Source organism: Cyprinodon tularosa, unplaced genomic scaffold, assembly GCF_016077235.1.
Source record: "Cyprinodon tularosa strain WSP-4 unplaced genomic scaffold, ASM1607723v1 ctg109, whole genome shotgun sequence".
Classification (NCBI taxonomy): domain Eukaryota; kingdom Metazoa; phylum Chordata; class Actinopteri; order Cyprinodontiformes; family Cyprinodontidae; genus Cyprinodon; species Cyprinodon tularosa.
In genome coordinates, this window is record NW_024037882.1 from 488798 (window position 1) to 516088 (window position 27291).

Below are 27291 nucleotides of genomic sequence, written 5' to 3' on the forward strand. Positions count from 1 at the left end.
CAAGTGCAGAGCGGTGCACAAACGCAGTATTGTTAATCCCGTTCTCACTGGCTGCATTGCCAGAGGTAGGAGTCGGTGAAGACCAAACAAGAGGGGAGAGGAAAGCAGACGAGAGGGAGAGGAAAGACTGGGGAAAAGGCAGACCCTGGGGATAACCGCCGCTTAAGAGTTAAACTTCAAACCTGCTTCACAAACACACAAGCATTTCCTGTTAGGAACGGAGTGCTTTGAAAAGGTAATGAGCAACATCTAAAACGAGCCGGCTTTTTTCACAGTCGAGAAGACGAGCTGTCTCTGCACTAGGTTTCAAACTAAACTCATATTCCAAACTCTATATCAAATTTCAGAATGTTAGCTCAAGACTACAATACATACATTTAGAGACGTTTGTAATAATTTTCTAAATTTCCGGAATAAACAAGTCAAATCCAGACAAAATAGGCAGACCAGAATTGGAGTTTTTAATCAGAGAACTTCTTACTTATATTTAAAAGTTGCACTTGGTAAATATATGAACGAGAAAAGAGAAAAGAACGACGAGAGGTATTTCCAATTTCCAACACTGAGATGTCTCATCTTGACCCTGACACCTAAATCTATAGATCTAACCATAATGAAATTAAAAAGAGAATGAATTGATATTCAGACAACGCAAGTCTGGCCTATTTTTGCATATGAAATTCCACTACAGCTATGGGTCAGGACCTCTGGGTCCTTAGGAAAGAATGTGTGACTTGAAACGGGAGACCAAAAAGGCTGCTTGCATCCCAATGGCTTTCCAGCTGGGAGGACAGCATTCAGATCAAAGAGGTTCTGTGACTCTTTAAGATGGGCAGTTGGGACAGACGGCAAGGGCATGCGAAGGGCCTGGGAATGCTTCTACTCTTCATACATCACGTGTGAAGGCCTCATGTTCTTCTTAGGACTGTATATGGCTCCTCCACATTTTGTTAACAACCCACAAAGCACACACAAGACCAGATGGACTAGTCCTTGCCCATTTAGGCTCCCATGAGTCGGATGCGGCAGCAGTCAAGGAGAACATCCGAGCAATGTTATTCTAGAGCTGAAAAATGCACTTGTGCTGAACATTTCATTACAGACTAAGCACTGATCTGTAATGCTACATGTCAGCATCCTTATGCTGCCTTTTGCTTTGGTACTCTGGACAATTAATAAATAATTTTGACCTCATGATGATGAAAGTTATCTAATCAATGAAAGAAATCAAAAAATATTCAATCTATAGTACTAATTAGATATCCAAACCCCCTGTGCTGAACTCATTTAAGGTAGAAAGCCAGTATGTCTAAACTGCACTTCACAGCAAAATTTTTCCCATCTTGTCTGTAGACTAGAGCCAGGGTAACCTTTGGCGGAAGCTCATTTTGCCTCCTTCTATGCAAGATCTCGTTCTTGGGGTCATGAGCCACATCTGAAACCACAGTCAAGGACTGAAAAACAGATTTGCTTTTTGTCTGAGTTTCTCTTCACCATGACAACTAAAGCAGCGCCTGCTTTGCACCAGATAAGGCCTAAAGCTGTCTATCCATTCACAGCGTTATCTCACCAACACTCGTGACCAGGAATCCAAAGGACTTGAACTCTTTTGCATGAGTTAGAGACTTAGTCACACCCAGGGCTATGTTCACACTGCAGGCATTAATGCTCAATTGTGATTGTTTTGCTCCTTCACATTTCCAAATACATGCGACTTGTATGTGATCTAGTGTGTGAGAGGAGTGAGGGGAGTGGCGGCCAAGTAGTTGGGGCATAGAGCTTGTAATCCTGAGGTTCTGAGTTCGAGCCCCACTCCCACAGACTGCCAATCTGGGTCTCTGAGCAAAGACCCTTAACCTCTGATTGCTAACCGGGCACCCCATGATGGCAGCCCACTGCTCCCCTAGGGAATGGGTTAAATGCAGACGAAAATATATTCTTATCATTATTATTATTATAACTGCATTCATGCAGCTTAACTGTCCCGTATGCACAGTAGAGGACGCAATGACGTCACAAGTAACGAGTGTGCCCTCTGTGTACGGAAGTAAACATGGATGGTAGTGTGGGGCGCATCTAGCGATCTTTCATTTCTTTTCCAACTGGAGCCACCATATTAACAAAGCAATCTTTTCAAGCAGATCAAAATGAAAGACTGCTCTCCACATTATCGTCCACCATGGTTGTTTTGCTTCCTTCCTCTGCAAAGCAAGATGCAGAATAAGGTATTGATTAGCGGATTTTTAACGATATTCATGACAAGTTTGCTACATTTTACTCTAACTTGGACATTTTCTAAATAGCTGGATTGTTCACTACCGCATTCCATTATGTGTTTAAGGCCTTTTTTATTTTATTTTTACTTAAACCCAGGACTGTTCCATGCTCAGGAAGATTGGTTAAACTTTTAAAGTGGATAAGTACACAGTTCAACTGAAAGTTTAATCAGTACCCTGACTTACAACTCCAGCCTACATGCTGGCACCTCGGTACATTCTCAGATCGCTGCTCGTTTAGGCATTTTTACAACAAGGTAAGATATTTTACAATTACCAGCAATTACTCCTCATCTCTCAGTAGAACCATGTAAAAACATGTAAACACAAACTGGTGCTATGGACAGCTGCAGCTGCCAAGTAGAACTGGGTGTGTATCAGTGTAACGAAGATGTCACAATAAGAATCGGTCAGAGGCAGAAAACAGAGAGCCTTTTGTAGAGACACCATGATGACCAGCATCCCCTGTCAGACTTCTACCCCTATCGAGAGATGAAGTCTCCAGAGCTCCAGCACCTTATTCTGCCAGCCAGTCAGGTCTCAGCCTGGAAAAACCTGTCAACACTACCACAGAGGCCTCTATTCATCCCTGCAAAGACAAAGGCAAAAGTGTACAAGAAGCCATCCAAGGCATCCCAAGCATCCAGATATCCACCAGCGATATCATTTTAGGGTTTTGTGAGGCTGTACCTTAGCCTGGAACCCACTCACTACCTTCATCCCTGCAATCTATCGTTCCCCGTTGATCAATTTTCCATGTATATTAATTACATATAGGAATATTCCAAAAAGGCTAAAACGCTATACATTACATATTTGATAGTTTTATGGCCAATTTTGACTCTTTAGATTTCTTTTAAAGATTGATTTATGATAGTTTTCCAAGCTAACCATGTTATTTTACACACATCAGGATAAGTGTGTTTAATCCGGCATGAGTAAATGGTAAAAAGTGGTAAATGGCCAGTACCTATATAGCGCTTTTTTTCCAAGTGAGTAGACTTGACCAAAGCGCTTTACACTATATTCAGTCATTCACCTATTCACGCACACACTCACACATTGATGGTAGCAAGCTACATTGTAGCCACAGCTGCCCTGAGGCTCACTGACAGAAGCGGGGCTGCCGTACACTGGCGCCACCGGGCCCTCTGACCACCATCAGTAGACAATGCAGGTGAAGTGTCTTTCCCAATGACACAACGACACTGAAAGTCAGAGCCGGGGCTTGAACCGTCAACCCTTCGATTTCAGTAAGAGTAAGATGAATAAGAGTCATCACTTGATTTTAATACTTAAATCAATTAAAAGTTATCATTTTATTTTACTTTATAAAGTTGAATTAGATCTTCTATTACAGATTGGTCCATAGTCTGCATGTAAATTCTCTAGAAAATGAAGATTCATAGACAAACTTTTTGTTTTCCAAATCTCATTAATATTTCCATATTCAATATGTTTTAGAACAAACATAAGCTTAAATTTCAACTCACCACATACCAGAGCCTCTCTTAAGAGTGGTCTCCGCTGAGATTAATACATAGATTAACAGTGACTAAGAAATAAAAATGAAGTGATCAGTTTGTTTAGCTAAAATTAAGATGTAGATGTATGCAGGTCTGACAGCTAAAGTCATAAATCAGGATGCCATCCAGCTGATTAAAAAAAGTAAACCTTAAACAATAATCCTAATTTCCTTTAACTTTGACTCTTCATTATTTATAATGCAGTTTTCACACAAAAACATTAGTTTTACCACCTAGCTAGTTGTCCTCTGACTAGACACAGCTCAGATAAAGCATCATCAACAGCCTTTTTGTTTAAAGTTAAATGCAAACATCTGGGGCAGTTAATGTAATCGGCATCATAGAATGGGGATCATAAACTGCATAATTAAGTGTAAAACTTAATTATGCAGGTGTAGTTTTCAGCAACTATCAGTACAGGCACTAGTGTTATAATGTTATGCAAAGGTCTCATCATATAACTTAAAACGCTGAGTTTTGGATGTTAATTTGAGTTTGCAGGAATTTCTGTGAGCTCTGATCTGGACCCCTTTTGACTGGGCCCTCCTTTTGCAGCACTGGGCCCCCAAACTCTAGAGCAGAAATCTCCACCTGCTGATAACATCAGCCGCTCTCCAAGCTCCCCCTCCCCTCCTTTCATTTGGGCATGTGTGGCGGTCACTGATAAAAGAGCTAAAGATAAGAGGAAACACAAGCTGTGATGAGGAACACATTGCCAGCCGTGAGCACATCAGCGCAGTGGAATGGAAAGAGGAGGAGAGGGATAGAGAAATACGAAAAATAGAAATGTCTAAAAAAGAAAAGCTAATTGAAAGGACCAGGAGGCAAAAACAACATTTGCAAATAGTCGGCTTAAGATGGTACAGGATCCCTATGGTAACACCTAGGTTGTACCATCACCTAATCCTAGGTGATGGTACAACTTTCTGCACAATCCATTAAGGAATAATAAGTAAAAAAAACAAAAAAAAAACATAATCTGACAAGAATGGAGATCTGACAAACCAATCTGCCGTCGCTTCCAGCTGACAGTGCACCGGAACAAACTGAAAAAAGTGAATGTAAATAAATCTGAGCTGCTGACACGAGCTGAGACTGGTGGGGACAGGTGCCACAATGACACCCGCGACCTCCAGGGGATGTATGCATCCCATAGCGGTGTCCCCTTTCCAAGATGGACACCGCTGAGACAAACCAGTTGGTCCACTTCACGGTATGAACTTGGTAAACAACAGAGACTGAACCCTGCTCAATTTGTTTGACTTTTTTTTTTCATTTCATCTAAAATCATCTAATTGGTATTTCCTCTTTAGGCTCTGCTTGTTGTTTAATACCACATCTTGCAGGCAGCCTTGGTATGCTTTAGATGTAAATAAATAGAGACACTTAAAACAGTCTACTGAGCCTCCATTTAAATAGCGTATACCCTTCTCTAGGCCAAGCCGTCTCCTATTGGCTTAGAATCAACTTAAAGTTTCTCACTAATCCAACAGTTGTTTGGCCATGCTGAAAGTCACCTCTGAGTCCAGCTCTAGCACTCGTGTCAGGAATCCACAGGCTCTTCGCATACCGGGCAGCCGGATATCCTCTAGTTAAAGAGGGTCCTCTAAGCCAGGGACATGTGTTGGATGACTGGGAAGGTTGACAAGGGGTAGGGTTTTGTGTCTTTTTTTTTTCCTGGGATGAGGTTGGTGGCAGGGATTTACTAAAAACCTTTAGAGTGACATCAGCATCATTTTAAGCTGGCACACAAAGTGAATCCTTGGAAACTGGTCAGTTTTCCTTCTGATCCCCAGAGCCGCGCACCACGGCTGGGCAGGATACTCAGTTGTTCCCGTTTTGAGCCCACGGATCTGTGGGACTGTGAATGGCTTTTGTGTTGCTGTCGGGGCAGAACAAAGTGAGTTCAGGTTACTGCACTCCTCCTGTTATTGGCCCACATTGTCTCTAATTATTTCAGCAAACATTGACACAGCATGTGTGGTCTCACATTTATACACCCCCCCCCCCCCTTCTTAACTGAACTGAGAGAAAAGAGCAGGAAAAAAAGGGAAAAAAAAAAACAAGAGAAAGAACTCATGAAAGGAAGGAAGGGAAATGACGAGTAAAGAACTTAACCTGTAATCTTACAGAGAGGTTTCACAGAAAGCTCCAGGATTATCGATCCACTTAGGTTAACGCGTAACTAAAAGGTTTTGGTACACAACTTAGACCAGGCATCAACTTTGGGCAAAACACTACAGAGTCTAATTTAAATTTTAAAGCCTCTCTTGTTGCCCGGGTAATACAAACTCCAACTTCTACAAAACAATAATTACATTGAACGCATACATCAGTACATTACCGAATCCTGTGTGCGTGAGCTTAGCTCAAAGCAATGTTGCAGAAAAGCCAACTACAGAAGTGGTTGCCAAAGGGAAAGTCAAAACCTCTTCCTTAAAGGCAGAGCTTATTAGAAAGAAAGGAATAAAGCATGAGTGACTTTTGCCAGTCAACCTACTGTAAAATCGTCACCATCCTCTTATTAGCTGGAGGCAGGATTAACAGAAAACCTCAGAGGGAATGATGAGAAATACAAAATGAGACTTTTAGTGAAGGTACTGGAAAAAAAATGGAGTGATTCCAACATTTTAAACTAAATTGCGACAGTTTGATCAATTTACTGAAGCCAAGTAGCCAGTATGTATTCATCAATACCTTATTTTAAGCATTTAAAGGTGCAAACGCGACATGTTCTGTTCAATCTTATCTTGCCTTCTCAACCCTTAAGAAAGTACAAATGGCCAGAACATGTTTAAATGCTGTCTCTAAGAGTTTTGAGGAAACAGGAAGGTAAAGAAAAGATTATCTCAAATACCTTTGTCAATTAAAAGATTTGAATTACCTACGATGTATCACCAAAAGTTAGCTGAATTTAACTGGAAACACCTACACAACCCTACCAGAAAACCACAAACTGGCTTTAGGAATGAGTCTTCTGGATAAATCTAGTCCCAACATATATTTTATGATGGAAAAATGTTCCTTCTAAGTGTATAGGGTGAGGCCACTGTCCAAATGTCAGCGCCACAAACTCTAGAGATGTTTACTTCAGAATGCCTGCGGGATGCATGTCACCCTGAGCTGACAGTTGGATTTTGGCACATGCCTGTGGGATGGAGGCAGAACAGCCAAGGTTCTGCAGCAGCTCATCTTTTTCTGTTATTCCCGCCGTCTCCAGCTCCATCTCTCCTTTCTATCAAAACAGCTTTCTGAGAACCTAGATTCCCTGACATGTCCAGGGACAACTTGTCATTAGAGAGCTAAGTGTGTTTGGACAAACTGCCCATGGAGTCACCCCAGAATAACTTAACCTCTTCAAAAATAGCTATAAATGAAAAGTACAGCTTTTACAGAGGCGTGCAAGAGGGACGGATCTAGACAAATATGAAATGTGTCAGATTGGAAGTAGAGCAACACAAACAATGAAGTTCACTCTATATGCATCCCTACAAAATTATGCTCATTCCTTCCAACTGTCTTTCATTTTAAGGGACCTGTAGGAGTACCTGTAGCCATCACAGTGATGGGCAATAATGGAAGGTGAACAGATGGACTGCAAGGAGAAAGAAAGACACAGCTGGACATGAATTAATGCCCTGCCATAGTCACGTGCACTAAGGTGAGTTCAGAAAGTGGAAACGGACTGCTACATGAGTAGCAGAGGACAATATGTAAGACAGGAAATGTCAAACTGATTAGACAAACTAATTTTTGACTGCAACTTTATAAGTCTAAAGATATTTTGTTAAGTGGAAATTATTCAAAAAATGTAATAACATCCAAAAAAGCTATACAGCAAAGGTGAAATTACAAATCGGGCTTATGACAAAAGAGGTTTTAGAAGAAAAAAATTTGATTTCCTGACATAAGATAAACCTAACGTAAAAGAAAAGCTTCTTTGTGTTTAACACATAAATCCAAGATTTTCTTAAGGAGTTTCTGTAAAGCACTGCAGTCTTGTTGCATCACAACTAAGGGGTCTGTGCATCTTTTCGATGCAATCAGGCTATAAGATATTAGCTTGATCGGGACATTTTATAAAAAGTAGAGCACATTATAATTACAACCAAACAGAAGTTTTACATGAAACATTACAGAAAGACTCTGGAGACGTCCAGTAGAATCAAAGCAGTTTGTCAAAAAACTAACTTTTTCCCTGATTTAAAACACCAGCATATAGAGAGAAAAAGAACATGTTGATCTGTCTGATTTCAAGCTTAAAAACACTAGATGGGTATGTCCCCTTACATATGAGCAACACCTTCACCTTTATTTTGTACGGGAGCAGATTTAGCTCGAAGGCCCGCAATTACATCATCATTCAGTTTTGCAGCTCTGCATATCAGTGCCGGCATTAGTCATAGAAGTTCTTTGAAGAGTTTGGCCCAGCCTTCGCTCCTTTTTCTCTCACTCTCTCTTTCCCTCGCTCTGCCCCCCCCCCCGACCCCCACCTCCCTTGGTTCTGCCTTTGATGTCAACACGCGGAACAGCGCCGAGCACCGTGGCCTCCCAGGACTCCCCGCCTCGCTTGATACTATCTGCTCAGGCGGCGCATTCATGTGGTTTACGCTCGCAGCAAGACTCCCAGCGAGCTATTCACCAAGCCTCGCAGGCCCCTCCCCAGGTTCAGGGTCCAGACGCTGGAGCGAGTGGCGGTGGCAGCCTGGGCAGCTGACAGGGGTTGAGGGGAAAGAGGAGGGGATAATGGACTTTTGATCCACTTCCTAAATTGTACCACCAGCCCAGAAACTCCAGAAAGAAATTATATTTGACTCTTCAATGCTTTCAGCAAATATACCCACCTCCACCTACCCCCCCGTCCCCCTACGTCCCCAGAGTTTTCAGTGATACACCTGATGCAGGAACAATATGAAAGCCAATTTTTCATGAAATACAAGAAAGAAAGAAAAAAATCTAGGCCACTTTCTTTTTGCAAGAGCAGGATAGATGTACGGATATTACATTACTCTGGAGACATACGGCGCTCTGTAGGAAAAATAAGAATGCAGAGATAAACCAGCTTTTCTCATCTGACCAAGCATGTCCAATCCATCATACCTCTGGCCTCATTGTGCTACAGCCTTTTTTTCCTTTAATGGTGTAGTGCTTTCCGAAAACGTTCATACCTTTTGAACTATTTTCCCATTTTAGTAGGATTTTATTTGCTAAAGCACCAGAAAATAGAACATCATTTTGAAATTGAAGACATGAAATATCAGCTTTAAGATATTGTTAATGGGGCCATAGTCTTTTTAAACCCAAGACAGGTTTTCATCAATGACCTTCATCTATTTAGGCAAATTTTTCTCATGAATTGATTAGCTTCCTTACCCAGAGGAGAGGGTCCTCTCACCACAAAGCTGCCATCGCCATGGTTAGCTCAGGGAAGAGGTGAACTACAATGATTTTGCTCCCCTGTGATCATATTAGCTTCTACTACATGTTTGCTGTGCACCTTTAGCAGGCTTACTTTTTGCCATTCTTCCATAGAGACCAGATTTCTAGACTCTTGCTGTTTATTTTGTTGTCTCATTAGGCAGTTTAGAAGGACAACCACATCTGTGCCACAGTATTGCCGTTTTCAAACAGACCCTTGTGAATTATACACAGTATGGGAGTTTTATTAAGCTAAGTAATTGCATGTTTGATATTAAAGTAAAACTTGATTTATAAATGTATATAAAACATTATAGATTTGCATTTGCAAAAAAAGGAAAACCCTGAACACTTAGGGGGTAGAAATGATTTAGCAGGGTGCAGTATCCACACACAAACAGAGCAGTTTGGGTCAAAAGCATCTTCCTCAAACTGACTGAAACGCTGGCAGTGATGTCACAAAGGCCGTAAGGGAAATAGTTTTAGAAAAGATCAAAGAGAATGAAAGAAAAAGTGCCTTTGATGACTCTGATGAAGACTGAACAAGCACAACCAGTAGAGGGAGAAAAAAAAAAAAGTTGTGAGAGGAAAGATACTTCCTGCATTAAATCAACATTGCCTTTTATTTTGACTGCATAAACCTGCACATTATGTAATGATGTATACAAAAGGCAGAACTTTGAACAGGGTGTTCTTGACCTTGAATGTATGTAAAGAAGATCTCTGATAAGTCTGTGCCTCTCCTTTTAGAAAAAGGGAAAAACAAAGGAGATCAGTAAGACGACTGACAGCCAAAGATGAAGTGGAAGAAGACATATTTAAGCAGGGAACTGGTCCTCCACTTCACCTAACTTTCTAGCCCACTTGCATGAAAAAAAAAAGTTAAACAAAAGGAGGAGGTTGGCATTGTGGCCTTTCACAGTTAGTCAGCACATTCCTAACCAACAACAAAGGATGCCTCTGCCTGGATGAGCTACTGCGAGCATTGTCATTTCATAACCCTTGACCCCTCAGCCTTTGTTCCGTGCACCCTGTGTGTCAGTGGATAAAAATGCGGGGATGTGTGGATGGACTGTGCCTTTCAGCGGCGTTTCATAAAACGCAAGCAATATACACCACGTGCTGCACAGAAAACAAAAAACCCACTCAGGACTCCTGTCATTCATCGAGTTTCCAAAGAAACCTGAGAGACGGCAGAAGGCAGAGACATAAAACAGTTCTCCACCTGCTTGGACCCTTTTCCCAAACACAGTTTTCAAAAGAAAAAGTACATCCTCTATTTCTAATGCTTCCTAATCAATAAAGTGTTAAAGGACAAAACAAGACATTCAGACATATACACTTGGACACATAATCAATGCTGGATCAGGAGGGAAGTGACACGACCCTGGGAGGATAGAATGCTGCTCGGAGCATTGGTACCGGGGCTATAAGTGCCAAAGCACACTTGTTTTAGGCGAATCTGTGCCTAGACTGGGAGAAAGAGGCTCAGGAAGGAGGAATTTAAGATTTAAGGAAGAATGAAAGAATATAGTTTGGCAAACAGGAGCATAAACTTTGCTAAATAATAAGTGCGAGGGGATATACCAGTATTGATTTGGACTGGTTAGTTGAGCTTCTATCAGACATGAACATCAAACTGTACAGAGAAGTTTAAAACAGATACTGTCCCTTAATTCCAATCCTATAGTTTATAATCCTTTTATTGAAAAACAACACTGAAGTGACCACGATTTTATTTAGGATCTTTTGCTGAGATCTGCCTTTCAGTTGGCTAAAAAGGTTTGCCTAGATTTTTCTCTGAATTAAAAGAAACACAAATCATCAATTGAGACTTTAGTCCAAGCATGAGAACATAGCGTTAAATACGGCCGCATCACCTTAAAAATTATTTATTATTATGCATATTCATTTAAACTCCTTATCATCTCTCAATAGTTATTGATAAGCAGGAGCATATGGCACCTTCATTAATGGCACCTGTTTGAACCCGTTGATAACGGGTTCAAACAGGTGCCATTAATGAAGGTAACGAGTGGAGGACAGAGGAGCCTCTTACAGAAGAAGTTACAGGTCTGTGAGAACCAGAAATCTTGCTTGTTTGTAACTGACCAAATACTTATTTTCCCCCATATTTTGCAAATAAATTCTTTAAAAATCAGACAATGTGATTTTCTGGATTTTTTTTCTCATTTTGTCTCTCATAGTTGAGGTATATCTATGATGAAAATTACCGGCCTCTCTCATCTTTTTAAGTGGAAGAACTTGCACTATTGGTGGCTGACTAAATACTTTTTTGCCCCGCTATATATAAAGAAAACCTGTTAAATCTGAAAAATTCTATGTATCAACTGTTATTTTTTAAGCCCTACCTTTCAAATGACACAGCATTCATTGGGTTAATTCGACAAATGCAATTAATATTATGCAAAAAGTTCAACCTTGATTTATGACTTATTATGGAGAAAGAGCAGACAGGCAGCTAACAAACTGATATTTCTCTGGCCCTAAATCTTTCAATGAAATTGCTGTACAAGGTTTATTTTCTAGAAAACAAATAATGCATTTAGTCAAAAGAAAAAAAAATCTGAAGGAAATAAAACAATTTATTAAGGGAAGGAGCAGTGAATGTGAATGCCAGTTATCAATATAAACAGAAAATTATGTGAATAAATAATGTTCGAAAATGCATAATGTGATATACAGCTATAATTCACTACAATTAAACAAAACCTAACCTATTGAATAATTACAGGGAAAAAAAGCTTTTCTGATCCCAAAACTTCTCTAACTGGATTTGAACCACTGCCTTCCTTCCACACAGCAGGTAGGACCGCTGTCCTCTCAAACATCAGAATAAGATGACATCTTAAGTAAACTGCAATCGATCTGATTCCATCTGGGCTGTACGGTAACGATTTCACACTCCATCATTGGCAGCTTGCCTTCAGCATACAAAAAACATTGCAGCACAAATAACTCGTCATGTCCTAACATCTTATGAGCAGTCTGTAGCTGAAATTTAATTGATCTTATTAACTTCTGAGCAGAGTAATGGCCAAATATCTAAATATCTGAAATTCAAATTGCATCTTATCATATGAAGTATTTGTTCTCCAGTATTTACAGCCTCCTCTATTAAAAGGAAAACCACTTTTCAGTTTCTTTGACTCAGGTCTCTGCTGACATACCCAGGGTAAGTTTCACTAATCCAAGCACAGATTCAAGGTGCCTCACAGAGAAAATTCAAGCATTAACTGGACTCGGAATAATGACTATTTTTGTTCTTAGTTTTCCACCTCTCTGTTGCCCAGGTGTATGTTTGCATGCACAGCTAAATCAGGATAAGAATGAGCTCTGACCTGAGTGCATTGTCTAAATTAACACTAATTAGAGAAACATTAGCCAAAATAACAGCTTTGCTTTTAAAATCACAAGAGAGTTGGATGACATAAACAAACAAAAGTGGCCTGAAAATCAAAATATAATATGAATGGGTACATTTTATATCAACTCTACAGAATTATTCTGATTTCAGACAATCATGAATATTATAAAACAAAGACAGTTTAATTCAAAATGCAGTTAAATAAACCACAAACATCAGGACTGTGTTACATTGAAGTAAACATTCTATCAAACGAATGTTGCTAACTGGCCATAGAAAATGTTGATGTTTTTTTCACTAAAAAAATTAAGAGGTATGTGATGTTTAAATACATTTAGTTAATATTGCTTTAGTTGGTGCATTTGAAACATGTTAAAAGTTTTTTTGCACTGAACTTTACCTTACAGGTAAAGAAGAATGTTATTTTGTCAAAATGCAAATGAAAAGCAGGCAGATGCACCAAAATAAATTTCCAGCAGTACAATACTTATTTTTAAACATGCACATCGATCATCCTATCAAGCATGCACTTTTTAAGCACCAGGCTCCATACAGTGACTGAAAAAAACTATGTATATGACACCATTACTTGGTCATTTTAGTAATGTTCATTGTTTCTTTAGGCAATATACCTTTAGAGAAAGAAAGTGAAGCAGACAAGGTTGGTCCAGTTTTTTATCCAGGGCTATATATCATGCTGTTTTATTGTCTAAATGACATGAAATATGAGAGAAGTGGATTGGAACACTGGCCAGCAACACATCCTCCGCAGACGGACCCCAAAAGCATTCAATTTAGTCTGAGAGACTACTTAGCCTTAGCTGATTGGTTTGTAAACATTACTTGAAATCATCCACTTTCAGTCTGGGATGTGTAACAATTTTTGGCTGCATTTAAAATACCAGACTGGGGGTGAGTTGCTAAATAGGGGAGGGTAGGATGAATGGGCTGTTAAGCAAGAGAAAGGGAAAAACAGTTTAGTCTGTTCTATTCCAAAAAGAGGAGAAACACAGCCTCAAATTACTTTGGCTGGGACATGAAAGTAAGACAGGGTGGTGGTTAAAAAAACGATAGCACTTAAAATACAGCTGTAACCGCCAAGCCAATAACTGGGAAAAAAAAGAAGGGAACGTCGCTTTTCAACCTTTCGAAACCAGCGTTTGTGTACTCTGCTACTGTTTCTTTGGCGCTGGGAGTGGCCCCGGATCGGGGCACCTACTGTCTGGGCCCCGGCCTCATTATAGCCTCTTGGGGTTTCCAGGCTGCGGTGAGAACGCGCGCTGGATGCCTTTAACCACTAAAGCTCTCATTATAGTCTAAATGCAGCGCGACACAAGCCCTGCCAACTGCAAGGTAGGAGCTCCAGCATTTCAGCGCATCGTTGTCTCAACAGAAAACCACCATTTCCACCCCTGAACATTAAGTTAGTTGGGGAAATACACGCTGCAAGAACTTTACATGCATCAGAAGATTAAGTTCAAAGGTCAAAAAGCTTGTGGTCGTAGGGAAAAGTGTAGCCTAATCTATTAGTTTTTTTTATTTTTGAAGGAGGATTCAAGGGATGCTCTGTCCTCTCTGAGAGGAAGTGAGGAAAAAGCCACATTATTCCCTCTGGCTCCGGCCGACGACACTATGAGTTCCATCTGGACTTTTGCGTGCCCCTGCCACGTCCAAGCTTCTTCAGTCGAATGACAACAAGCACGAGTCTGCTCAAAATCAGAGGCAGCTGTGAGCTGCTGCACAGCATCTGCAGGCCATGGCACAAAAGCAATGGTGCAGGACACCCAAAAGTGCACAAATGACAAGAGGTAGATGGCGTTTTCCTTTGCATCAAATTCGTACAGGTCCGAGCCGTTGGCAATCAAAAAAAGCATTCATTTTGGGAATCTTTTAATGAAATGTTTTATCAACCATCTTTCTATAGATTTAATATTCATAACCCTTAAACCTTTCTCTGTTTTTCCATGTTATAATCACACATTTTAAATGATTTTATGTCCTAAATGGTTTGTAATTGTAAACTAGAAGCATGTTGTGTTCATATACAGAGCAACCAACTGCCAGTAAAAGTCAATTCATTTGTAAATTGTGCATTTGTGTGAATTTATTCTTATTAATACAGCTTCCTGATGATTATTGTTACTCCAGTTGCAGAGATTAACAGCAAAGGCAGAAGGATCAGCTGAAGGGAACACCTCAACTCTAGTCTTTATCAGCCAATGTTGAAATTAAGGCCATAAAATGCCAAGACTGCAGGTTTCTTCAAGCAATGTTGGAGACTTTACCAACATCTTGAATAGGACAAAATTCTTTGGCTTACATGCCAACTGCTGTGTGTCAGAAACATTCACCCAGACCTCACAACATCCCCTAAGGTATCATAGTAGCGATAACAATAAGAAGGCTTTTTTTGAAGAGAGGTAAACTGGTAAAAGTTCATAAGAAGCTGGTTAAGGGGTTTACAGGGTAATAGTAGGAGAAGAGAGCTGAAATTTGAGGAATAGTTTCCTCTTCCAGCAGATAACTAAAGCTGCAAGGGGATCGATTTAATCACAGCATACAGTTTGATTTTAATGGCCCAGTCAAAGCCCAAAGCTTAATTTAAACAAGAATCTATAGCAAGACTTGAAATTTGATAGTCACTGTTACTTTGCATTGAATCCATCTGATCCTGAGCTGTTCTACAAAGAATTAAGCTTAGTGCAATGCTGATGGAGACAAAAACCCATTCAATACATACAGTGGTAGTTGCAGCAAAAGATGGATCTAAATCTTTATGAATCAAAGTTACTTAGAAACAAATTTTCCAGATTTTCATAAGTTGAAAACTGAAAAACTCATGTACCACAAGAATGCATAGTGAAGTCTGTGTGTTTTAATGTGAGAAGTGTGAATCAAGATCAAGTGGAATGTACACTTTTGAAAGGAAAGGCGGTAAAGGTTTAAACACAGTTGACTTTTTAACCAAATTACTGAGTGGATCATATGCACAAGGATTAAGTTCTCTAAATTATAGCTTCTCCATTCAATTGCTCGACACAAAACTGCTTCTTTTTCATTCCCAAGACCCACTAAAGAGGTACTTCAAGAACGTTTATTAAAAAGCAGATGTGTAAATAGGAATAATTATATTTAGAAACTTCAAAACATGTTTTTATAAAAAAATAAATATATACACAAATAAAAGTTCTGGAGCCGTTTAAAGATCACTTAAAGTTGCAGTTTGGATCTGGTTGCTACACACACAGCGATGTTTTAAAATGAATTACAGACTTAAACTGTACCAATGTGGGGCCTGGTTCGAGAAGCTTTAGGTTTTGGCAACGGGGCCAAATCTACATCATCAACCCCCAAACCCCTGAAAGAGAGCAAAAGCAAATTAACTTAATTTATTATTTTTGGCCCGGGCAGCATGTGCCACTTTTCGCACTCTTCAGGCAAAGCTCATGTGCTGTTAACTTTGGGGAATGCGAAAAGGAGAGTCGGGAGCCTGCATGTGGTGATTGTGGTTAGATCTTTACTCAGGAACAGTGCCAAGACCCCCACCCCCTTCCCAAATCACCCCCACTTCTCTTCCCCAATCCCACAATCCCCTGCTGTATTTGAACCCATACCTGCTGAGGTCTGGCCACTACTAAACACTGTGCTACAGAAACCCCATTGGTCCAGATCAAACAGCAAAAGAGGAAGACCAAAATACTTCAAAACCAAATGTTATAGTGCCAACCTGATAACACTATACAACTTAAAGATTTGGTTCAATCTAATCCTTTTTTTTTTTTAAAACACACCACAAGAATTTCCTTGAACTTTACCGGAATGTTGTACACTACAGAAACAAATATCTTTGGCAGAAATCAGTTTATGAAAAATTTAAGATATACTTCTTATTTGGAAGAACAGCCTGAAAAAAACAAGTCTACTCCAAGTTGTCAGCAGCTATGTTTGTAAAAAACAAAAACAAAGGTTAAATAGATGAAGGTTCTGATGTAAAGCTTGAGGCGCTTCCTTAGTAAAATATGTATCCCAGGTATATTATGCTTGCAGCAAGACTAATCATCAATATACTTCAAGTTTGTTCATCATTATTTAACAAGAAAAATTATCTAATTGTAGAAAAGCACAAATTAAAGTGTATTAGGTGAATTATTATGTGTTAAAATGGAACTTCAAGTATACAGGTTTGTATGCATTATTAACATACCTACTTAGTAGGAATATTTGTATACCATACTTAAGTTCTTAGTACATCTAAATAGTATTTTAAGTACCCTAAATATAATAGTATGCTTCATTATACTTTTGATGTATTGTAATTAAAGTATACTTTTTAGCTACTGATCTACATCCTGTATTACTCTGCTATACCACCTATATGCCACAATCCAGTACTGCAGAAAAATTGGGATAACTGTTTACACAAGGTTGATTTAAATCAAGGACCACTAAACACACTTTCAAGGTGAAAAAAGTACTTTGTTTATTAAATATATTCACTTTCTTCTATGGTGCATTGCCATTACAGAAACATTTGTGAAGATATTAAGTTTACAGATATTTTCTCTTATGACAATTTACACAAAAAAACTCAAAACAATATTTTTTTTGATAAAATTGTTTTTTTTAGTGGAAAAGCATTATAAAAAATATGTAAATTAGGATAAAACATCGTTATAGATCTAACGTTTCTCAGTTGGGAAAACAATGCATTTTACAGAACCATTATATGCTCTTTGTTTTAGATAAACTACTCGTGTTACGCTTGTGTCTGATGGCCGCTCAAACATCAGAAGCACTTGTCTTTGGAAACTCCTGAAGAGCAGCATCTGCAGAAAATAAAGAGGTAAGGTCAACATTTTCCTCCATTTTTACTCAATCGACCAACTTTTGTCCAAGGGATTAGCAGTGAGCAAAACATTGAATGAATTGTGATGATAGTAAGAAAATAAAACAATAGAAGCCTTGTAAACAGCCCTGAGGTTATTCACCAGTTATGGTGAACCAGCTGTCCTTTTGGCTTTCCCCCTTTTCCAGACTTCCCAGTCAATGTGGACTAAGCAAGGACCAGTTCCTAAGCAAAAATAGTCAAACGAGATCTGTTCAGCTGCAGGAAGGCTCTCTTTGATACAGTCAATGCTGCCAGCCAAGTGGTCCTGTATGAAAGAAAGGGAGGGGAAGGGGAGAGGATCAATTGAACAAATGAATATATAGTTCAGTCATCGCTAACAACCCATAAGAAAATAAAACTTTCAAATAAACGTTATGTTCAGCCAGCAGCTACAGAGTCTGAGGACCCAATCAGGTAAGCTGATGGCATCAATATATATTAAAAAAAAACTAATTGACAATCACAGACAAGCACAGGAAGCAACATCAGGATGTAACCATGACAATAGAAACTACAAACTAAAACCAGAACTAAAGCAAACAAACACCAGAGGAAGAAAGTACCAAAATGAAACATAACCGCAACAACTAAGGGGCTTTTTTATAAAACCTTTTGAAATAACAAACATAGATACAGTAAAATAAGGCTAGAAACACTGAAGAACTCCTAATAAGGAAGAAAACAAAAACAATGTGACACAAACTTGAGAAAAGAGCAAACTCTAGGACAGGGAATGAATCCTGAACGACCACAAGTATAAGGATAGCAGCCTATAGACAGGAATAATACAGTTTGGCTTGCCTGCAAAATGTGTATAGGATAAAAAATGGATAACAGCCCCACATTGTCATAGTCTCATTGACATGAGCTTAATGAAGTTCAGGTGAAGTTTATGTATTAAACTTAATTCAATCAGCACCTCAGACCACAGATGATGGAAGAGGGGGAGCAGCAGCAGGTGTAACACGGCTTGCAGTGGGAAGTAGCAAAAAGTGGACTGATTGTTACAGGTTTGAGTCCTGGGCTCAGGAGGAGCCTTTCTGTGCTCAGTTTGCATTCTCTCCGTAGGTTTTATGAGGAAACTACAGAGTTCATGTGTGGAAGTTTCTTTTTTTAATGGCCTGCTCAGTTGCAGCGGCTCAGGCTACTGAGCACACTACATTTCAGAGGGGAATATTCTATTTTCAGGGTCACATTTAAGTTGTTTATAAGATTATAACAAGATCCAATAAACAATAATTTTCCCAACATCTTATTGTAAATGGGGAGTGATGGCCTAGAGGTTACAGCAGTGTGCTTGTGCTCTGAGAAGGTTGCAAGCACCCGGTTGGATCCCCACAGCCTCCACTCTGGGTTCCTGACCCTTAACCCCAGATTGCTCCGCGGGGGCCACACAATGGCAGCCCACTGCTCCCCAAGGGGATGGGTAAACTGCAGAGGTACATTTCTCCAATGTGAGATCAATTATTATGTATGTAAATGTTCAAATTTGCCATGACTTTGAGGCGTATGGGTATGATTTTTATTTACACTAATGTTTTTTGACTTGCCATTTTCTATCATTCTTTGCTCGTGGGGTTTTTGCCCAATTAATGCTTCATGCTTAAACTTGTTAAATGTTTTTCCTTGTTGTAGCCTTGCTGCTGATTTTTGCACTTGTGATACTAATCATACAGTATCTAATCAAAAACTAAATACTAGATAAAATCTGTTTTCTGCTCTCAGTAATTTGAATAACACAAAGACCCCTTTGGGGTTCTTTATTTAAAACTTTATAAATTCAAAATTGTTTAAACTACACTTTGAACAGCAGCATGTGGCTGATGCTTTAGTGTTACACTAATAAGCAAATGTCTTATTCTTAGCATGGAAACAAACTAGTACGTTTACTCTTTATAATTACAACTAGCCCAAATGTTGCCTAAATGTTGTGTATTTTACTTGCATATGAATTTATAAGCTGGACACATAAATTTTTCTGCTTTACAAAAAGCTGGGTGTTTTACTAGCTTACAGTAATATTTAATTTAGCATAAAGGCTACTGTTTTAAAATGCAGATCTAGATCATTTGTATGTACTCACCAGCACAGCTGTTTTAGGCACCACGTCCGCATTTTCTTCTGCATGCGCACACCCCTGCTTTCCTCCTTTGCCCATATATCTTCACCCAGCATGAATACTTTCTTCTTTGAGATTACGTCTTTGGACCAATCTATAGAGACAAGAATAGGCATAATTTAACTTACGCCTTCCCTCTCCCTATAGAATTGCACAATTAATGTTGGCAAAAACTACAGGGACATATATTTACAGGTTTAATTAACTTGAAACGTACCTCCAAAAAGCAGGACTTCAATTTCAGGCCACGATGTCACTTGAAAATTGTTCAGAATCAGCGAGAATGAGCGATGTCTCTTTTAGTGCTTTGTTAAATAAGTAATAGAGACACCATGCAGGACACAATGACCCTCTGCAGCTCTGACTGGTTGGAGTGGAACAACAAATCCATCAAACATGATTGGTCAGGGACTCATGGCCAGTGTGGAACTATTCAGAAGCCTTATATACCAGGTATCTATATAATCTGTCATTTAAAATTAGCATGGCATCTAAATGAAAAATTAAGCAACATTTGAATTCTGAGGAGACTCAATCTGGAAAACCAGGAATAACAAAATGCAGAGGAGTTCACCACAAAAAAGTCAAGAAAAACACAATTGGTGAAATGTATTAAAAAAGTTTTACAATTCTGACAGAGATATAAAAGGCATCAGGTTATTTAGTTATGGTATTAACAAAAAAGTCTTCCATAATTACATTAACAATAATATTATATTAATTTAAGTTACAGGATATCAATTCTGACTATCTTACTTAGTGTTAGACCTTATATACAGAGATGGCAAAAGTACTCACTTTCCGTACTTGAGTAAAAGTACAGATACTTGTGTTAAAAAATACTCTGGTAAAAGTGGAAGTACCGATTAAACTTCTTTACTCAAGTAAAAGTAACAAAGTACAGGCTTGTAAATTTACTTAAAGTATAAAAGTAAAAGTAGAAACCACTTTTTTCATGCCGTTGCCTACATTTTAAATGGATCTCTGCCAATAGGACTAGATCTCCGTTGTGTTCGTTTTCAATCATCTCGTCGTCCATGCTACTATGCTAACGACACCGCCACCAAGCTGCAATGATTTGCAGCGAATGAATACCGCCGAATCTGTCGATTCATCTTGTAGTGGTGCGTCAAATGCAACATAGATTCCCATCCAATTAGATTGAATTTGGTATTGATGACGTGAAAAATAATAACGGTAACTCCATTGAAATGATTCAAAACTAAAGTAACGAGCCAATTTTTTAAAATGTAAGGAGTAGAAAGTACAGATATTTGTGTAAAAATGTAAGGAGTAGAAGTAAAAAGTCGCCATAAAAATAAGTAGTAAAGTAAAAATATCAGAAAAATCTACTTGAGTACACAGTAACGAAGTACAAATACTTCGTTACTTCCCATCTCTGCTTTTATATATATATATATATATATATATATATATATTTATTTTATTTTTATTTTTTTCCATCAAGAACATCTGCTTACAGAAAACATTTTTTAAAATAGGACAGGAAAAAAAAAAAAAAAGTTGCTCTCCAGTTGCTAAACTTTTTTTTTTATTGTAGTGGCAGTGAGTTGTTGTAGAATAGGACAAATTCATTTTTTGATATTCTAGGAAGACCTAGAGAGTCTCTAATAAAAATGCCATTTAAAATTTAAAACAGGAAATCTGAAATCTAGTTTAAAAAGCATTCCCCAATTTCACACTTTAAATTCTATTATTAAAGGGGAATAGTACATTTTGGGTAATAATCTGTTATTAAATACTGCAATTGAAACATTTATTTTCAGATCTTTTTTTCTTAATTGAGATTTAAAAACCAAAATTCATACATTTGATTATAAATACTTTTCCTTATTTCAAATCCTTATTTTATTTCATTTTTTTATTTTTTGTCATTTCCATGTCATATTTTTCTGAAGCACAATCTCCTGGAGTAGCTCTTGAATATCCCTTTTTCATAGTATTGAGGTCAGTGATATAGACCAGGAATTGCTAGCCATTAACCCACCTGTGGAGGTCACAAGGGCACCAAGATCAGTGAAAGACAGAAAATTCTGGAAAGCATCAAAGTGAAGATAACTTCTGTTGTTTTGTGCCTTACTTACTATTTTAACTGGCATTTAAAATATATATATAAGTACTGGCATCATCTCTTTCTTAGTTTTTGCAATGCACACTCTTCTACAGGATAGCATCGAATTGAGCCATGTGGATGTAGCAGATAAAGCTCTGCAAAAGTTTGCACTGCACTTTGAGAAGCAATATGATGCTGCCAATGTTTCAATGTATATTTATTAATGCATTTGTAAGCAAGTGTGTACAACTGGAGACCACATCTACATTTCCATTGGAATCATTCAATGGGGCATTACTTAAATTTATCAATGGAGCTACTCAAATAGTGAAAAGATTCCAGTTGGAAAGTCTCTCAATAAGAGCAGCGACAACAATGGCCAAAGCTAATGACAGCATAATTATGATTTGACACTACAAAGTAGCTCTCGCTTAAGAAACAAATCAAGTGAATTTCTAAATGTTAGAATGTGTGTGGATGTCCAAAGAAAGGTAGCACATCTGTGTTGCAGAGGATGGCTATTGAAAGTTTCATAGGAGTGACAGTTCATTCAGGTTTATTTTATGACCGTTAAATCTATAGCTGTGTTGTTTATCGTTCATATATAACAACAACACTCTAAAAAAGAGAAATAACAATGTTGTACAGTTTAAGTGATGGAATAATAATATGTGAAATGAAGCTGGTGGCTTTTACATCTGACAATAGCTGTAAGATGTATTGCTACAGCATGAACTCACTAGGAATTACACTGTAAAAGCAGCTGTTTGTCTACTTTTTGAAAAATGTTACGAATGGGCTATCGGTACATTTTTTGATGTACATGTTGACATTCGTTTGGGAAATGTACAAATATTTTACTGAAATACAAGCATGAGTACATTCACTACATGGTTACACTCAAATGTACAGAAGAGGATTAGGGCCACTGAAAAAAAAAAAAAAAAGTTAACTGATTTTTAAATTTTGTTTCAGTTTTATATGGGGAAAAAAGACAGAATTCTGAGATTAAAGTCAGAATTCTGACTAATCTACGAATTCTGACTTTAATCTCAGAATTCTGACTTTAATCTTAGAATTCTCACAGCGAACAAACATGTTAGCAACAAGCTGTAGCCATGTATGTTTTAGAGACTAGCTCTCTTGTATTAATCACCTTCTTTTCTGCTATTAATTAAAAAGCATCACCGGGGACGCCTCGGGCACGTAAAAAGTTGCCTAATTCCGTCATTTTCCACCAATGTGTCACTGGACCTTCCTAACAACTCACACTCACATCAGTGAAGCTGAGTGCTCCCACATCTCTTCCTTCATGTTGCCCGTCTACTTAAGATCCAAAATTCTGAGATTAAGGTCAGAATTCTGAGAAAAACAAGTCAGAATTCTGAGGAAAAAAAAGTCAGAATTCTGAGAAAAAAGTCATAATTTTTAAAAATATATTAAAAAATCAGTTTACTTTTTTTTAGTGGCCCTAATCCTCTTCCATGCAAATTTAATTGAAATAATCATAAAATTTCAGCACTTTTCCAATAAGCTTTAATTGTTGTAAAGTTCATTTTGAGCATACATTTGAAAATATACACAAAAATTGTTTCACAACAATCATTCAATTGTACATTTTAGAAATTACATTTAATTTTTACTTAAACTATACTTTAATAAAATATCTTAAAAGTGTGGTGCACTGCAATATTTTAAAGGTGTTAAAAGTTGTAATGAAAAATTTGGTACAAACATGATCTTAGTATAATATTCATATATTTAGAGACAGTACATTTTCTTCTTAGTTTAAATAAAATGATCATTCGATGTGAATATGTTTGGAATATAATAAAGTATATTTATTTTTCACCTTTCAATGGCTGCAAGGTTATGCAGTGGCGCTGAGTGACCAGCAGTTGGGGCTAATTTAGAGCACCCCCACCTTTAAACACCACTTTTAACACCAAAGTATCTTTCTTTGGTAAAACAAAACTGTAGGGATGCATTCAGGGGGTGCTGAAGTACAACATAATTGTACAAGATGAGCATAGGGAGCTGCGACAGGCTGCACTGCAAAACTAAAACAATACAAAAAAGCTCTGAGGCAGGGAAAATCACTTCATTTACAGCATTCCAACCACCCAGCATCTCTCTAAAGCTGCATCCAAGTCATACTCCATTTAATGTGTTTAGCTGTAGATTCTGCTGCATTCATGCATTTGTCTGATGGAAATGGTCCCCAAAATCTATTTAATAAACTCAAAATGAACTGATGTCAACAATTTAAAGAACACAAGTTATATGCATCTAATTAGACACAGATACAAAAAGGCTGCATTGCAAATAAGAGGTTTCAAATCATGAGAGGATGAGAAAAAGTTGAAAGAAATCTACTTAGCAGGATTCATGCAAGTTAAAGGTCAGAAAAAAACATCATTAAAAGCTCTGGCACTAAAGAAGAGAAGTCTGTGCAGCCCTGTGGTCGGTGGCCAAGAAGATTAGGAAAGAATTAGCTCATAAAACTTCAAATAAACACCTTTCAGCGAGAAAAAGCTTCCAAACACAGCCAGATCCGAGCAAATGCAATTAAAGATCCAGAACATAATATAGCCTAATGTGCAAAATAAATAACTTTATTAAATGTAACCACTGCACAGTGTAATTCAGGCGTGCAAGATTATACATTTGGCTCTGCATCAAATAATCTATGCAACTTTATAGTAGAGACCATGTGCGCATATTTGCATTAGAAAGAGCCATAAGTTGTAATAAGCGCATAAATAGATGTGCAGGGCTGCTGTTGCTATTGCGAAATGCGCACACACTGAAAAAAAAAAACCCTGATCGGCTAAAGTTTACAAACTTTCCAAAGCGCGCTGCGAGCTGTTCCCTAAAACTTCTCTTTGCGCGCAAAACGAGCGGAAATTGCGCACAAATTTAGTCCGGTTACAAAGCAAAAACATCTTGCAAGAGCATGTTTTCCCTGTGAATGAATTCCAGAAGATAGGAGCCATCTTGTGACCGCATATGCTTGGAGGATTTAGTGCCATCCTCACACACACAGCGCGCGCGCACACACCATATCCCCACAACATCCGTGGAAAAAAGTTTTATAGCGCGCAATTTGGGGGTCAATTACAGCCCGGATCTGCTGATCGCCCTTAGAATAATAATAATAATAAATAATAATAATCAGACGTACTTGAACGATCTCCCCCTCCGCGCTGATTGTGGCTCCAGCTTTGGAGAAGCGTCCCTGCAGCCCGGTCGTGTAGGTGGTATAATCCCCAGTGGAGCTGGACTCGAACAGCACCACTTCCACAAAGGCTGTATCCTTGGCCAGAACGGCGCCCAGAGAAGCGCCCAGCAGCCAGATCAGCAGGACCACCGGGTCCGGCGCCCGATCCGAGCCTCTCCTTTGGAAAATCATCATCTTGCCGGCTGGATCAGCGCCGATCGGGACATAATTTCACACGGATTAATTAATCGGGTGAAGGTAATTGGGATCAGGTGTAGTCGCGCTGCGGGCGATGCCTCAGTAAAGGAGTCGGGGTTGTGCAATAAAAGCTGCGCCCCTGAGCCGAAGCGTGTTTATTTCACCACTGCGAGCCTTGTCAATTACATTGCCTCAAACGCTGCCTCGCTTTCACCCTCCCTCTTTCTTTCTCACCCTCCTCCTCCTCCTCCTCTACAAAGCGGATCTCCTTTGATCTCCAAACACGTGATTTTTTTTCTATTTTTTTTTTTTTTAGTTTTTTTTTTATATCCCCACCCACCAGTCTTTCTGACCCTCTCATTTGCACTCCCCAAGTGCCAGCACTCGGTTTAAGGAAGCACCGTGGACTTTCTGCTCCCCATGAAAGGGGGGGCTTTATTGTTTGAAAAAACTTCCAGTTACACGATAACTTTCGACTTAATTGAGTTTTACGAGTTGACGTGAAGTACATCTCACGTCTCGGTTCCACGCGTCCACCTCGGTGCTCTCTCCAGAGTTTTACTTGTTTTCCAGCCACCGCGCCACCTTAAAATAAACACTACCCTCTTCAGGACGCTTCATGATTTACCAGGGCTCACATAAATGTTTGCTTAGTATAACAAGTGCATAACAAATTTGTACTTGCTGAAACAAAGTAATTAAATACATTTTTTTGTTAACACAAAACTGATTAAACTTAATTCTATTGTTAGCATTAGGGGCGGTTCTAGACAGGTGCGTAGCTAGATGGGGGGCCAGGGGTGGCCATGGCCACCCTTAGCAGATAACACATTTGTTTAGGATTGCCTTCGAATGTTCTAGTTAAACAGTTTAACTGAAACATCATTGTTCAACTTTTTTATTTTCTTTAGTCAAACTGTTTTTAATGTTCTTTTTTGTTTCTGCATTTTTTATTTTATCTTATTTTTTTCCCTACTTGCTTTGATTCTGTTTTATTTTCCTATATTTTACTCATGTAAAGCACTTTGCATTGTCTTTGTACTGAATTGTGCTATACAAATAAATTTGCCTTGCCTTGCCATTGGCCACCCCTACCATTTTTTCCCCTCTAATATAGCTGGATGCAGCAGTAATACTCTGAAGTAGAATATTCAAAACATTTTAATTTTTCTTTTTTTTTTTACAGTGTCCTGTCTGGCTATGTGGCAATAAGAATAATTGTCTTGCTGCCAAAAAGAGCCCAACATATTTTACTTTCAAAATTGGAGCAGTACGGCTATCGCCACAGTGTTCCGCTTGGTTTATGCATATAAATTGCTTTATTATAATTATGCAGGGAGTTTTACAGATTATATGGACACTGCACTGTAGGTAGAACAGGAAAGGAAAAACAGAAAAAAGAGAAAAGATGAAAGAAAGAGGAGATAAAAGGGAAATAATGATAAAACATTTTCAGTCTGCTTCATCACCTGCAAAGAGATGTAAAAAGAAAAGCACAACCAACAGAAATGGTACGAGACATACAATAAAGTAACACCTAGATACTATCGCTGAAGTATAAGTAGTATTATTTAATCTGACAGGGTTAGATATAGGCTTTCTGTATGGAAGTGAATCTCTAAGTACCGGGAACCAAGCACTTGTAGTTGTTTGTGATTGTCTGTGTAATTTTTCATATATTAACAATTACTTAAAAACAAAAACACTGATTAATTATGCACAACAATGTACTAACATTAAAGATGATAAGTACAGAATTCAAGTAAAAATAGATTTTGTGTTTTATGGGGCAAAGAGAAAATGATGTGTCGCTGCAAGTCGTTTAGGAGTCTTCAGTGAAATCATAGATAGGTATCTATTTCAATAAATCAAGTTATTAGTACTTGTACATATCAATTTTATCAAGAATGATTACTGATAAAAGTAGGTAAGAAACCACAATTCAAAAGATGTTTTCCCAAAACTCAAACCTCAAAGTATTTTATCCAATATACCTTTTATCTAGAAAGCACGGATGTTTGAATCTATGCGTCTATTTGTTAGCAAAGGCTGTAGGAAAGTATAGTTTGTCTTTATTTAGAAAATATGGATGTTTCGCTCATAAATTTTCCTGTTGGAACAGCGTGGATTGATCTTGAGGTTCTGGCGCCTATTCGTTTTCGGCCACCCCTCAGTGTACAATGG

At 38.4% G+C, this 27291-nt stretch overlaps 1 protein-coding gene and 1 long non-coding RNA gene across 3 annotated transcripts in view; both read right to left on the reverse strand.

Moving 5' to 3' along the window:
* Window positions 1-25343, reverse strand: part of znrf3 (zinc and ring finger 3) — an 84066-nt gene extending 58723 nt beyond the window's left edge. Inside the window, exon 1 of one of the 2 annotated variants that reach the window (XM_038293384.1) lies at window positions 24874-25343. In XM_038293384.1, coding sequence (XP_038149312.1) covers window positions 24874-25104 — 231 coding nt within the window. In that variant the 5' untranslated portion in view covers window positions 25105-25343. The remainder of the gene's footprint in view (window positions 1-24873) is intronic. The other variant, XM_038293375.1, reaches the window with a different exon arrangement.
* LOC119788764 lies at window positions 17588-20506 on the reverse strand. Its single transcript, XR_005281509.1, has 3 exons — window positions 19833-20506; window positions 19580-19683; window positions 17588-17761 (listed from the first exon to the last, which is right to left on the reverse strand). It is a non-coding gene; the product is annotated as an uncharacterized LOC119788764 (long non-coding RNA).
* Window positions 25344-27291: the final 1948 nt, after the last annotated feature.